Source organism: Hemicordylus capensis, chromosome 3 (assembly GCF_027244095.1).
Source record: "Hemicordylus capensis ecotype Gifberg chromosome 3, rHemCap1.1.pri, whole genome shotgun sequence".
NCBI classification, from domain to species: domain Eukaryota; kingdom Metazoa; phylum Chordata; class Lepidosauria; order Squamata; family Cordylidae; genus Hemicordylus; species Hemicordylus capensis.
In genome coordinates this window covers 231,007,193-231,019,436 of record NC_069659.1, presented here as the reverse complement: position 1 = coordinate 231,019,436, position 12,244 = coordinate 231,007,193, and the positions used below count along the sequence as shown (strand labels likewise).

At 44.4% G+C, this 12,244-nt stretch overlaps 1 protein-coding gene across 5 annotated transcripts in view; it reads right to left on the bottom strand.

Moving 5' to 3' along the window:
- The window catches only part of TET1 (tet methylcytosine dioxygenase 1), a 156,388-nt gene that overhangs the window by 31,111 nt on the left and 113,033 nt on the right, over positions 1-12,244 (bottom strand). For all 5 annotated transcript variants that reach the window (XM_053308021.1, XM_053308025.1, XM_053308022.1 and 2 more), the window contains 2 exons: positions 10,404-10,554; positions 205-294 (listed from right to left, as the gene is read on the bottom strand). In XM_053308021.1, coding sequence (XP_053163996.1) covers positions 205-294; positions 10,404-10,554 — 241 coding nt within the window. The remainder of the gene's footprint in view (positions 1-204; positions 295-10,403; positions 10,555-12,244) is intronic.

Sequence of the window (12,244 nt, the reverse complement as noted above, 5' to 3'; positions counted from 1 at the left end):
AGCCTTTGTGGAATACTGAGATGGTTATTTTACATAGTTCTTGACCACACTGGTATAAGGGTTCAAGTCCAGCAGCTTGTCAAATAAACAGATGTGTGAGCATTTCAAACTCTGTGACTTTTCTCTCTGCACCAGAAACATTAAAATGATATATGCCACACAGGAACATTGTAGATTCAAATCATTAAGTTTTCCCACACTTACCTGATTCTGGAAAGCATCAGGGGCAAGTTTCTGATATAGCGGAGCCACATCAGTAGCTAAAGTTTGCAAATTACTTTCCAGATGTTCTTCCTAGGCAGAGGAAGAGAGAGAAATCTTCATATAGTTTTATTATTTGTAAGTAAAGCTATGAAGCCAATGTCAGCACAGCCTCAATACAATGTTGATTCAACTTCCTGTGGTTTAAGTGACCACCACATGTAAGTTCGCTGCCATAATGGTGAAACACAGCAACATTTTTACAATAGATTAAAGGAAATCAACAAACTAATCACAAAAAATAACTAATTTAGGATCTCAAGTCAAACTCTTATTTCCCTCTCTACTGTAAAACTTCAGTTTCCAAAACCAATGTTTACAAGAGATGTGTGTCTTGGTTTCCCTTCCAACATTATCCCCATATAGAAAATTTGTGGGCACAAGAGGAAGATTTGTGGGGGTGTGGTGGGGGGAGGATCCTGAATCTAAGAGATAATACTTGCCCAAAACTATCTACTGAGTTCATAGCAGAGGCAAGACTGGTACTGAAGATGTCCTAATTCATAGCTGGTCTCTTCAGAGGGAGGAATACAGGAAGCTACCATATAGCAAGTCAGATCACTGGTCCATCTAACTCAGTATTGTCTATACGGATGACTGGCAGCGGCTTCTCCAAGGCTACAAATAGGAGTCTCTCTCAGCCTTATCTTGGAGATGCCAGAGAGGGAACTTGGAATCTGCTGCATGCAAGCATGAAGATGCTCTTCCCAGAGCGACTCCATCCCCTAAGGGGAATAAATATCTTACAGTGCTCACACATGTAGTCTCTGATTCATATGCAATGAGGGCAGACCCAGCTTAGCAAAGAGGACATGTCATGCTTGCTACCACAAGGCCAGCTGGAGGAAGGGGTGGGGAACAAGTACTAAAATAGCAAGAAAACAAACAAAGCTCTCTCACTGTCACTAAGGACACTCATTTTGTCATGTGTTAATATGGACTTGTGTCCCTGTTTTGTTCTTGCTATGCCATCAATTTGCACTATCAATAAATAGATAGATTCATCTGAGAAGAACTATAGTGATTTCAGAAAAGCAGAGATATGAATTCATGAAGATTTGAATACGAAAAATAATCATTACTTCAATGTGACATACGGAGATGAATTAAAATAAAACATGCAATAACTAATGTTACATTTTATAAACACTATGGGCTGGCCGAATAAGTGACAGACAGTGGCAGACAGTAAGTTCCTTCTCTCAACTGGAAAGCCAGAGTTCAGTTGAAAATGCTCATTATCATCATATTTCTGAGTTGATACACTACTGTAACTTCATTTATTTTGATAGACTTTTAATGACCACAACAGCTGAAACAATAAATATTTGTTATCATTGTGATCCAGTGGCTCCAGCAGAGAAACAGGGTTTGTATAGGAAAATTATCATTCCCCAATGATGCTCTTTGTGCACAGGAGAAACACACTGATCTCCACATCATTCACAGAGGATGCATGCATGGCACAAGCATTATTGTTATACACACTTTATGAGGATTTATGGATTTTATACTGTATGAACATACACCACAAACTTATGTCGTGATCTTTCCAGTATTTCTTCTTGACTGCTTGCTAGGTAACAGGTCTTGCTAAATTTACATCTATACTACATGCTATTCTTACCTAAAACAATGTATAATCTTACACTTCTTTACATTTAACCTCATCTCAATCCGTCCAGCTCCTCAAATGATCCATATCTGTCTGTACTTTGAATCTATCTTCTTCTGCATTTGCATTGCTATACATCCTAGCTTTATGCCATCTGCAAAAAGAAACATTGGTCTTACTGTGACGGGTTCTTTTTCACAGTGTATGGAGATCATCCAGTAGAATGGGTTGTGGACCGAACATGCTCCATAGACAGGACTAGATTCCAACTGAAAAACGAGGCTGGCTTCCAATGCTCAGGAGGTGCTAAAACCCCAGTTCCGGGACTGTTGCACAGAAGAGGATAGGTGAAGAAAGAGAGCACAGTGAGGAGAGAGAAAAGGGATGAAGGATTAATATTGTATTGAAATGAGAACCCTGGTAGTCTCCACCACCCCAAAACCTGCAACCCCAACAGTATAAAATGAAACACACATCCACAGGTGGGTTGGATGACCTCTGTTCACTGTGAAAAAGAACCCTTCATGGTAAGACCAATGTTTCTTTTCCCACAGTGTAGGAGGTCATCCAGTAGAATGGGACATGCCCAAGCAGTGATTAATAGAGTGGGAGGGGATGTAATTAAAGGACTTGTTAAAAGGGCAGTGCGACCAAAGGTCGCCTGTCCAGATTGCTTCATTCCAATCTTGTAGTGTTTGATGAAAGAGGTGACAGAAGACCAGGTCGCTACTCTATAGATTACAAGTAGCGAAGCATAGGCAGAGAAGGCACTGTGATTCGAATGGGTACAGGAAGTGCTAGAAACTCAAAGACCAATGTAATGCAAGCCAGGATCCACCTGGGCAGGGCAACTTTGGAAACCTTGGTGCCTAGTGATGAAGGATGAAAACTAACAAAAAGCGAGTTGGAATGGCAGAATTCCTTGGTATGCTTAATGTAGATGCAAAGGGCCCTACTGACACCCAGGGTATACCAGATCTTCTTAGGATAAGAAAGACAAAAGGATGGCAAAATGAGATCTTGACAACAGTGGGAGATCAAGTTGATTTTGGGTAAGAAGGTAGGGTTGAGCTTGAGCACGAGCACCAACCAGTCAGGCTGGAAGAGGCAGAGTGCTTTCGGGACTGAGAGGGCCCCTGAGTTCAGAGACTCTGCGGGCCAAAGCTATCACTACAAGGAAGAGGACCGTATAGGACAGGAGTCTGAGTGGTGCAGTGTAAATAGGCTCGAAAGGTGGGCATCTTAATGCATTGAGCACCTTATTGAGGCTCCACAAAGAAAACCTGTGTACAGGGGGCGGAGCAGTGTTATAGGCAAATGACAAAGGACAGGCCCTGATCAAGGCCAACTTGAAGGAAGGCTAGGACCTCTGGGGATGCCTGAAGAGATAGGGTTAAGGTGTTTCCTGCTGGCCCAGTATGAGAACGCTACCCAGGTAGTCTCGTAGATCTGACTGGTCGAAGGGCCGCATGAAACCAGAATGGTGTTTTGGACTATGGGGGAACAGCCCTTCTTGGCTAAAGCAGAGCATTCAACCTCCAGGCGCAAAGTTGGAGGCTGAGACAGAAGGTCCAGCTGGAGTGGAAAACACCAGGGAAGCTGGACTGAAACTACTACCAGGTCCAAAAACTAACACTTCTGGGGTCAATGAGGAGCAATCAGGATGAGTTCCACTCATTTTGCCTGCATCTTTCATATAATTTTCCTGATGACAGCCATTGATGGGAAGGTATAGAGGAGCGCCAGGGGGCTAGTAGAACATCCCACTGCCTCTCCTCGGGGGGAGTGGAATCTGGTGACAAACTTCAGGAGGAGGCATGCGGAGATGCAAACAAGTCAACTATGGGCTGGCCAAATAAGTGAGTCACGGAGCAGAACACCCCTGGATGAAGTGTCCATTCTGCTGGGTCGACAAGATTGTTCAGTTTGACGGTTGGACACACCGCTAAGATTTTCTGTGGTGCTAGATGCCAGGTGGAGTTCTGCCCAGTGGAATAGGCGGAAGGATTCTGCTATTAGAGAGGGTGAACGAGTGCCTCCCTGGTGATTGATGTGGGATTTCACAGTGACATTGTCGGTGCAAATGATAACATGGTGGTTGTAGATGAGGGCAAGGAAATGCTGAAGGGCTAGGTGTACTGCATAGAGTTCCTGTTAGCCTGGCATCAGTGGTGACGATGATCCAAATTGGATCGTAAAGTGGAAGACCCTTGAGCAAGACTGGGGAGAGCCACCAGCAGAAGAAACGATGAAGTTTTGGAGGGAGGGGAAGTTCCCTGTGTGTACAAGTCATGATGAGATCATAGGACGGCAGTAGATGCCATTGGAGGGAGCTAGAATGCACCCTGTGGAGATGACTGAGCCCAGTATTTGCAAAAGGAATATCAGGTCTCCTGATGGTTGCTTTAGAAGGAGGAAAAGAAGCCGAGCCAGCTTCTCTTGCTGTTCGAGGAGGAGAGAGAGAGTAGCCCACACGGTACTGAAGAGCGCTCCATCAAAGATATACGCAATCCGGCCTTCCTGCTTGACATGAGAGGAACCATTTTTGTGCCAGAGCTGCTTGGAAGCTGGAAAGAATAACCTCTGTGCTGTTCAGCAGTTTTTCTGTACACATAACAAGGTATTACATGCCATTGATAAGAAACCAGTCTGACCTTAATGAGGGGGGAAAGAACACAACTAACCAAAACAATATTCCCATCTTCATTCACAGCAACATTTCAAGGACTAAATAACAAACTAAATGGATTGTTTTGAATTATGAGGGGCTGTTGGAGTGAAGGTTTCTCCATAGTTAGCTATAGTGTTCCAGAGCGCACACAGAAGGAACTTTGTATCATGGGCTGACCAGGCAGTAAGACAGACAGCCTAATGGCTGGGCTGTCTCAGCCCTATGGCTGAAAGTGGACTGTTTTTAAGGAGCCAATCTCTTTTTTTGAGACTAGAAACAACAGCTTTGCATTATAATATATCCTTTTAAGAATGCTTTTTGAGATGTCATGAAGAACTAAAGAACTATTTTTTGTATGCAAGCTAGAGTTAGCCTTTGGGGGCCAAAATATTATTTCAAGTGTCTTATCAGACAGAGAGAGAGTTTTTCAAACCTTGATTGGTTATTTTTGAGTGTTGATTTTAAAAAAGATGATCTGTTTTAAGATATGCATTTCTTTTGATGCAAGCCTTTTCATTGTAAAATTTGTATTTTATACCAAACGTCTGTATATTGTTTATATTAAATTTTGTTGGGCGATAAAAGTTATGTACACAAGAGCCCCAACGGATAATTTGTCCAAACTATACCCCTGTATTACCAGCGGGTGTTTGTTTTGCGTACAAGAGGTGATGACTGGGATAATTTACATGTTCCCGGCAGCTGCGCCTCCTTATGTGGAAGAGTCTAATCTTGACAGCTCCAAGATGCTGAAGCGACTGGGAGAGGAAAAGGAGACTTTTCTGGTGGTTGACTAGGAAGCTGTGGGAGCGGGGGCAATGGAGAGCCAGATGTGCATCCATCTTTGCCTGTTTAAAGGAGAGGGAGCATATCAGAAGATTGTCCAAAAACAAGTAGATACTCTCATGAGAATGCAGACTATCCTCATATGTGTAATGAGTGCCACAAAGATTTTGATGAATACTCAAGGTGTTGAGGAAAGGCTAAATGGAAGGGCTCTATATTTGAAGTGTTGAAGGTTGTAGCAAAATCTGAGAAATTTCCAGTGGGAAGGCAGGATCAAGATGTGGATAGGCCTCGGAGAGGTCTATGGGAGGCTAAGAAATTGTGGGGTCTGGTTGCTTCCTTGGTGGTACGTAGGGATTCCATATGAAACTTTCTCTTTCAAATGAAGCAGTTTAGGCACTTCAGATCCAATACTGCCTTCCATAAGCCATCCTGTCTGGGGACCAGAAACAAGATGGGTTTCTGACCGTGCAGCAGCGGTTAAAAAGGAAAATTCCATGCTAGGGATCATTAGGAAGGGGATTGAAAATAGGAATGCTAGTCTCCTAATGCCCTTATTTGGAGTACTGTGTTCAGTTCTGGTCATCATATCTTAAGGAGGACATTGTGGAACTGGAAATGTTGCAGAAGAAGGCAACTGAGATTATCAGGGGTCTGGAGCAACTTCCTTATGAGACAAGGCTACAGCATTTGGGGCTCTTTAGTAGGGATGTGCACAGAACCACGGAGGCGTGGTCCGGCACTGGGGGGAGTGTGGTTTTAAGGGCGGGGGCAGTAGTACTTACCACCACCCTGCCGCTCTTCCCCCTCCGGCACTGGACTTTGCTGAAACATTTTTGGGGCGGCAGAGTTCCTTCCTGCCACCCCTGCCCCTGTCGTCTGCAGAGTTTGCAAGCAGTAGAAGCTGGTGCCACGGATGTCGCCGCTGCGCGCACGCCACATACGTCATTGTGACGTATGCAGCGCGTGTGGCAGCGACGGGCGCACGCGCGCCGCAACGGGTGCATGCGTGGTGCTAGCTTCTACTGCTCGCAAACTCTGCAGACAACGACAGGGGCGGCAGGAAGGAACTCTGACGCCCCAAAAACATTTTAGCAAAGTCCAGCGCTGGAGGGGGAAGAGCGGTGGGGGGGTGTAAGTACTACCCTCCCGCCCTTAAAGCCACACTCCCCCGCTACCGGCCAAATTCCAGACTGGTCCGGAGGCCTCTTGCATGGCCCCGGACCGGTCCATGCACACCCCTACTCTTTAGTCTGGAAAAGAGGAAACTACAGGGATACATGATAGAAGTGTAATAAAATTACGCATGGAGTAGAGAGTGGACAGAGATAAATTTTTCTCCCTCTCTCACAACACTAGACCAGGGGTCATCCCACGCAACTGAAGGTCGGGAAATTTAGTACCAACAAAAGGAAGCACTTTTCCAAATAGCGCATAATTAACTTATGGAATTCTCTTCCACAGGATGTGGTCATGGCCACTAGCTTGGATAGCTTTAGAAGGGGCTTAGACAAAGTCATGGAGGACAGATCTATCAATGGCTACTAGTCTGGTGGCTATAGGCCACCTCCAGCCTCAGAGGCAAGATGCCACTAAATACCAGTTGCAAGAGAGCAATGGCAGGGAGCAAGCCCTCACCCCCTGCCTGTGGGCTTCTCGGAGGCATCCGGTGAGCCACTGTATGAAACAGGATGCTGGATTAGATAGGCCTTGAACCTGATCTAGCAAGGCTATTCTTATGTTCTATGTAAACATCTCAAATTGTGTCAGTTGAGGGGATCAGTTCTATTGCCCGGATCCGGGCAAGGTCATCCAAAGATGTTTTGTCAGATTCTTGGACTTGGGGTAGACTACAAAATGATCAGGAAGGATAAAGGAGAGATCTAGGCAATAGCCGTAGGAGGTGGTGGAAAGGACCCAGCAGTCATGAGTGGTATTCGTCCAACGGGGAACAAAATGGAGCCTATCCTCTACCGGAATAGAGTCACTGCTTACGATTAAGTCGGAGGAGGGGAGTTAATGGTTGCGAGGTTTGGGATCTGATGGGTCCCTTGTTCCTCTAATACCACTGGTGACACTATGAGGGCTTGTAAGTGGTATTGTGGTTATCTCTGAGTTCCCTCCAAGTGGCCTTGAGAAGTTCCTAGAAGAACAAAAGGAAGGAGGTTAGACCTTAACGGTTTGCGAAACTTTGCATCCTCATGGCATTGCCTTTTTCTTATCTCAGGTTTCAATTAGGACTGGTTCCAAGGAGTCCCCCAAAAGCTTAGCCCTCTTAAAGGGGGTAGAGGCCAAATTCAGCTTGGACTTAGAAACAACGGTCCAATGTTTGAGCCAGAGATATCTTCGGACTGCAATACCCAAAACCATGGTCCTGAAGTGTACTGGATGTAATCCAAACTGGAATCTGTGATAAGAGCAGCATCCGTAGCCAGCTTGTTGATGTCCTGCCTAAGCTTAGTGTTTTCCGGAGGTATATGTTGGAACAAATCCTTGGGCCAGAGAATGGATGCCCAGGTGAAGAGGAAGTTGGTAGCAGCTGCTCTGATTACAGTGACCGAGACATCATGGGCCTCACAAAGCAGGAAATCACACTTTTTATCCTCCAGAATCTTTAATTGCTTGTTGCCATCTTTGTTCACAACTGAGCCCGAGACCAGCTGGCCTAACAAGGCATCAAAAGGCTAGGAGGAACATAACATCCTGTGGGAGAGAGTACAACCTTTTAGGGCAGGAACCCACAGGTTTGGAAGAAACCAGGGCATTCCACTCAGCCAGCATGACATTAAGAAATGAGGCAGGGAAGGGAACCATGACCGAAGAAGCAGATGCAGAGGGGAAAACATTCCAATCAAAGTTAGAAATGGACTGAGGGGTCTGCAGGAGCCACATAATTAATGGCTCTTTTAGCTTTAGAGAGGAGGACTTCAAAATCTGCTGAAATGAATTGACGAGTGGAAATGGGAATCTGTGGTGAGGTTTCCTCATCAAAAAGTTCTCCTTCCTCATTTCTGATAGGTTTGTGGCACCAAGGCCCTCCTGGTTTGATTGAGTGGAATCTGAGTTGGATACAGGAATAACAGGGTTAGCGGGAACCACAGGAGGAGGAGCTGAAGGGTGCACTGGCAGAATTGATACTGGTGCAGGAGGCAGGAAAAGATGATGTGGTAGAGGAGTACTGGGGCTGGCCTCTTAGGTGTGGGCAAGGACTCTTGAGGAAGGCGATGAGACAGCCATCCTCTTGTGTCTGGGGGCCGTGGAATAAAACACACTCTCTCTACTGGTGGAACAGTGTTTCTGTTAGGACAAGAATATGGAAAGGAGAGAAAAGAAGAGCAAGCAGGGCTCCAAGGATTCCTTGGGGGTGGCTGGGATAGAGGGCAAGGAGTGGGGGTATGCAAGGTGAAAACACTCTTGGGCAATCAGCTTAAGCCACCATGAAACATCCTTGGGCAAGGGGTCCCACGGGGCCACAATGATAGTCTGAGGAGACGGGCCCAGTAAAAAAAACTGTACTCACAGGTGCAGACAGAGGAGCATGAGGAGGAACTGCCGACAGCTTCTCCGCAGACGCAAAATGGATCAGAGGGTGCATGACAGGCAGGTTGGGTTCTGTGGCCTGATCTCTAAGCCTGAGTGGCTGCAGATTGCTCGGCATGGTGGGTTGGGAATTGGGGGGAGAAAGCATGGCAGGGCCGATTCCTCCTCCCCAGGGGCACGACAGAGGTGAGGAGGTGTTAGGGATGGTGCCAAGTTGGAAAGTGGCCCGGCATGGTCCTTCTTGGGAACAGGCGGCAAACGGTGGGGAGGGCGCTGCTCACAGAGCACCTGCAGCAAGAGCTACTTGCTAAGGCAAACAGCAAGCCGTTTGGCCTTCTTTTTCAGCACCTTAGAAGGGCACTCCTGAATATGTTTGGTTTACTTAAGAGGCTTTTTTGTGTGCCTTATCCCAAGCTGGCTGTTCCGGAGAGAACAGAGTAGGAAGACATCTAAACTGTGAAAGGAGATGGAACTCTTTTGCAGTCCCGTAAGCTCAGAGAAAGACAGAACTTGAACTGGGGTTTTGGCACCTTCTGAGCACTGGAAGCAAGCCTCATTTTGGATCTAGTCCTGTCTATGGAGCATATTGGGTCCACAACCCATTCTACTGGATGATCTCCTACACTGTGAGAAATGATCATTTTTCAACATTTAGCTACAATAAATCTACTAAAAAGTGAGCTTTAAAAAAAAAAAAAAGTACTTAGCGGCAGCAACTCTTCCCGCTTCCGCCCTCTGAGGCCAAGAAGAAGAGGAACTGCTGCTGTCAAATCCTTCAACAGAAATCCTTCCCCTACATCTTGAGTCACTTTTTTCCTTTGGTGGTAATGCCACCTCGTCCCATTAGCCAATGGACTTTGCCCCAAAGGCCCGTGTGTCATCACAGGGTCCTTTTAGAGAAAAGCCCATTGACCTACAGGGAGAGCAAAAGAAGAAGGAGCTAATGAGCAAGTCTCAACCTCCCCATAGACCAGTAAGAGTGTGACTCAGGTCCTGAGATGGAACAGGGGCCTCTGGGACTCTCTCATTTGCAGATGGGGGTGGCCAAAGATAAAAACAGCAGTGCGAGTACATTGGCTGACCCAGGGTAAATAGGATGGATGTGGACCCTCAGGCCTGTGCCCAAACTGGCCTACCCAAGACACAAGCCCTACAGCATATAAATGCGTTCACATCCGTAAACCACAGTGAACATTGAGATATTTGAGTCATGAGGATTACTTTTGTTAGTAACTGCAAACTAACGTGATTTTTTTAAAAATCCAGCAAACAAACTTGATGCATTGCAAGTTAATTATGTATGAGTATTTTCCACAAATTTCACAGTGATGTTAAATCTGCACACAGAAACCATGTAGTAGCAATAGAGGGATAAATTACAGTAGATAGCAACTTGTTTTTAATGTTTACAAAGCATAGTTTAAAAGTGGCTTCATAAATTATGTGCCCTGCACACATTCTAGCTTTAGTTCATTAATATTACAAATATTTTCGAGCAAAGGGGGGAAAGAGTGGGTAAGGGACACTTACTTGCTTGTGATCATCTGTGAGAAGTCTAAATTTCCTGGGAGTTTTGCTCCTGGCAAACTTACAGCCATTGTAATACATACTCCATGAACAGCCAAATGAGAAGGATGCTCCACATGTCTCTGGATCAAGACCTTGACAGGCACAAGTACGACTGTGGAAGAATTGAATGAGTAGCTAGCACTGCAGCAAGATTCTATAAATGCATTCCCTGTATAACTCTGAATAAAACAGTTCAAAACATGTATGAAATGGCAGCTTCTGGAAGCATGGTAAATCTAACTAAATCAATCAATTAATCAATCAATAAAATTAAAAAATGGGGAAGAAACTAGTCACAGGGCCCTTTCCATCATGGTATTAAGACTCTGGAAAACCTTCTCAATGAAGGCCTTCCTGTTCTCCTTTTGATGAGCTCACCACTTATCAAAAAGAAAGCAATGTGAACTTGGGAAGGTATTAGTTAGTCTTGGCTGCTGAAGAATCTAAGTAGTACAATAGTTACTTTTTGTTCATCATGCTGCTGTATTATTTATCTATATGGCTTACTGCTGTTCTGTCATCTATTTTGTAAGCCAGCATGACAGTCTGTTGGGACAGAATGTGCAGGATACCAAGTCTCATAAACAAACGAACAAACAAACTTTCCATTACCAACTTAAATTCAACTTCAGATGTTTGAATATGACCAACACACACACACACACACACACACACACACACACACACACACACACACGCCAGAAGGCAGACCTATCCAAGACCAGATTAGAAGCCATTTCTGTGAGAGTTAAGGAGTAATACAAAGCAGCACTCCACATGGGTCTACTCTTTTTGTCCTCATATCTTATAACCAAGACTACTGTTCTTCCATCTTTGAGGAAAGAACAGACAGCTTTCCACCTGCAGTTACCACCCTTCTGCATTAAGAGCCTACAACAAAGATTAAATTTCAGTTTAACATTTGATATCCCATTATTCTGGAAGCAACTGGATATATACCCATTTTAAAAAGCAACTACTACAAACTGGTTATCTGGATTAATTTCCAAGTATGAAATCCTAGAGTGTTGCTGGATCCCACTCACGGAATTGTCCCTAGAAAGCTGAAGTGGCTAATATATTTCAATTTATGTATTCCATAAATTTGGTACTCACTCACAGTATCTGTTTTAAAAGAAACTGTGTGAGAAAAAACCTAATGTCAAACTCTAACCAGAATGCTTGTCTCAGTATTCTTGGAGATATTGACAAGCTATTCTGCCCATAGAAAAGCCATTTATGTAACATGAAATACATGCCTTTTCTTTATGAACAAATAGACTGGATTTTGACTCATCCAATTTTAAACCATTTAAAATATGAATATATGCAGCAGTATTCTTTAGGTTACCTATACATCAGTTAAAATGCATATTCTAAGCCATTTTTAAAAAACTGGGTATGTGCACCAGCATTCTGAAACATTTTACTGACTTGGCAGAACCAGTAACAAAATCAAATCACAACACAACTGATCTCTGATAATTCTCATTAGAAGTTGTCCTTTCAAAGAGTCTATATGAAAGCAGTCTCATTCATTTGGCCTCACTCAACTAATGGATTTTCTAGTCAATTGACCTACTAATGGGATATACTGGGTTTCCATTTAAGAGATGCAGGAAAAAATAGCATGCTTTGATTTAGGGTGTTTGAGTATGACCTTGGGATAGCATCAGCAGGAGCACAGCAAATCACAGTCTAAGTAAAGGACATCCTCCTAAAAGACAGAAAACTTGTTCTCACATCATTCCTTCTTTGCCAAGGATGGAAACAGAAGGAGCACAAAGCTCATTTTGTACCTC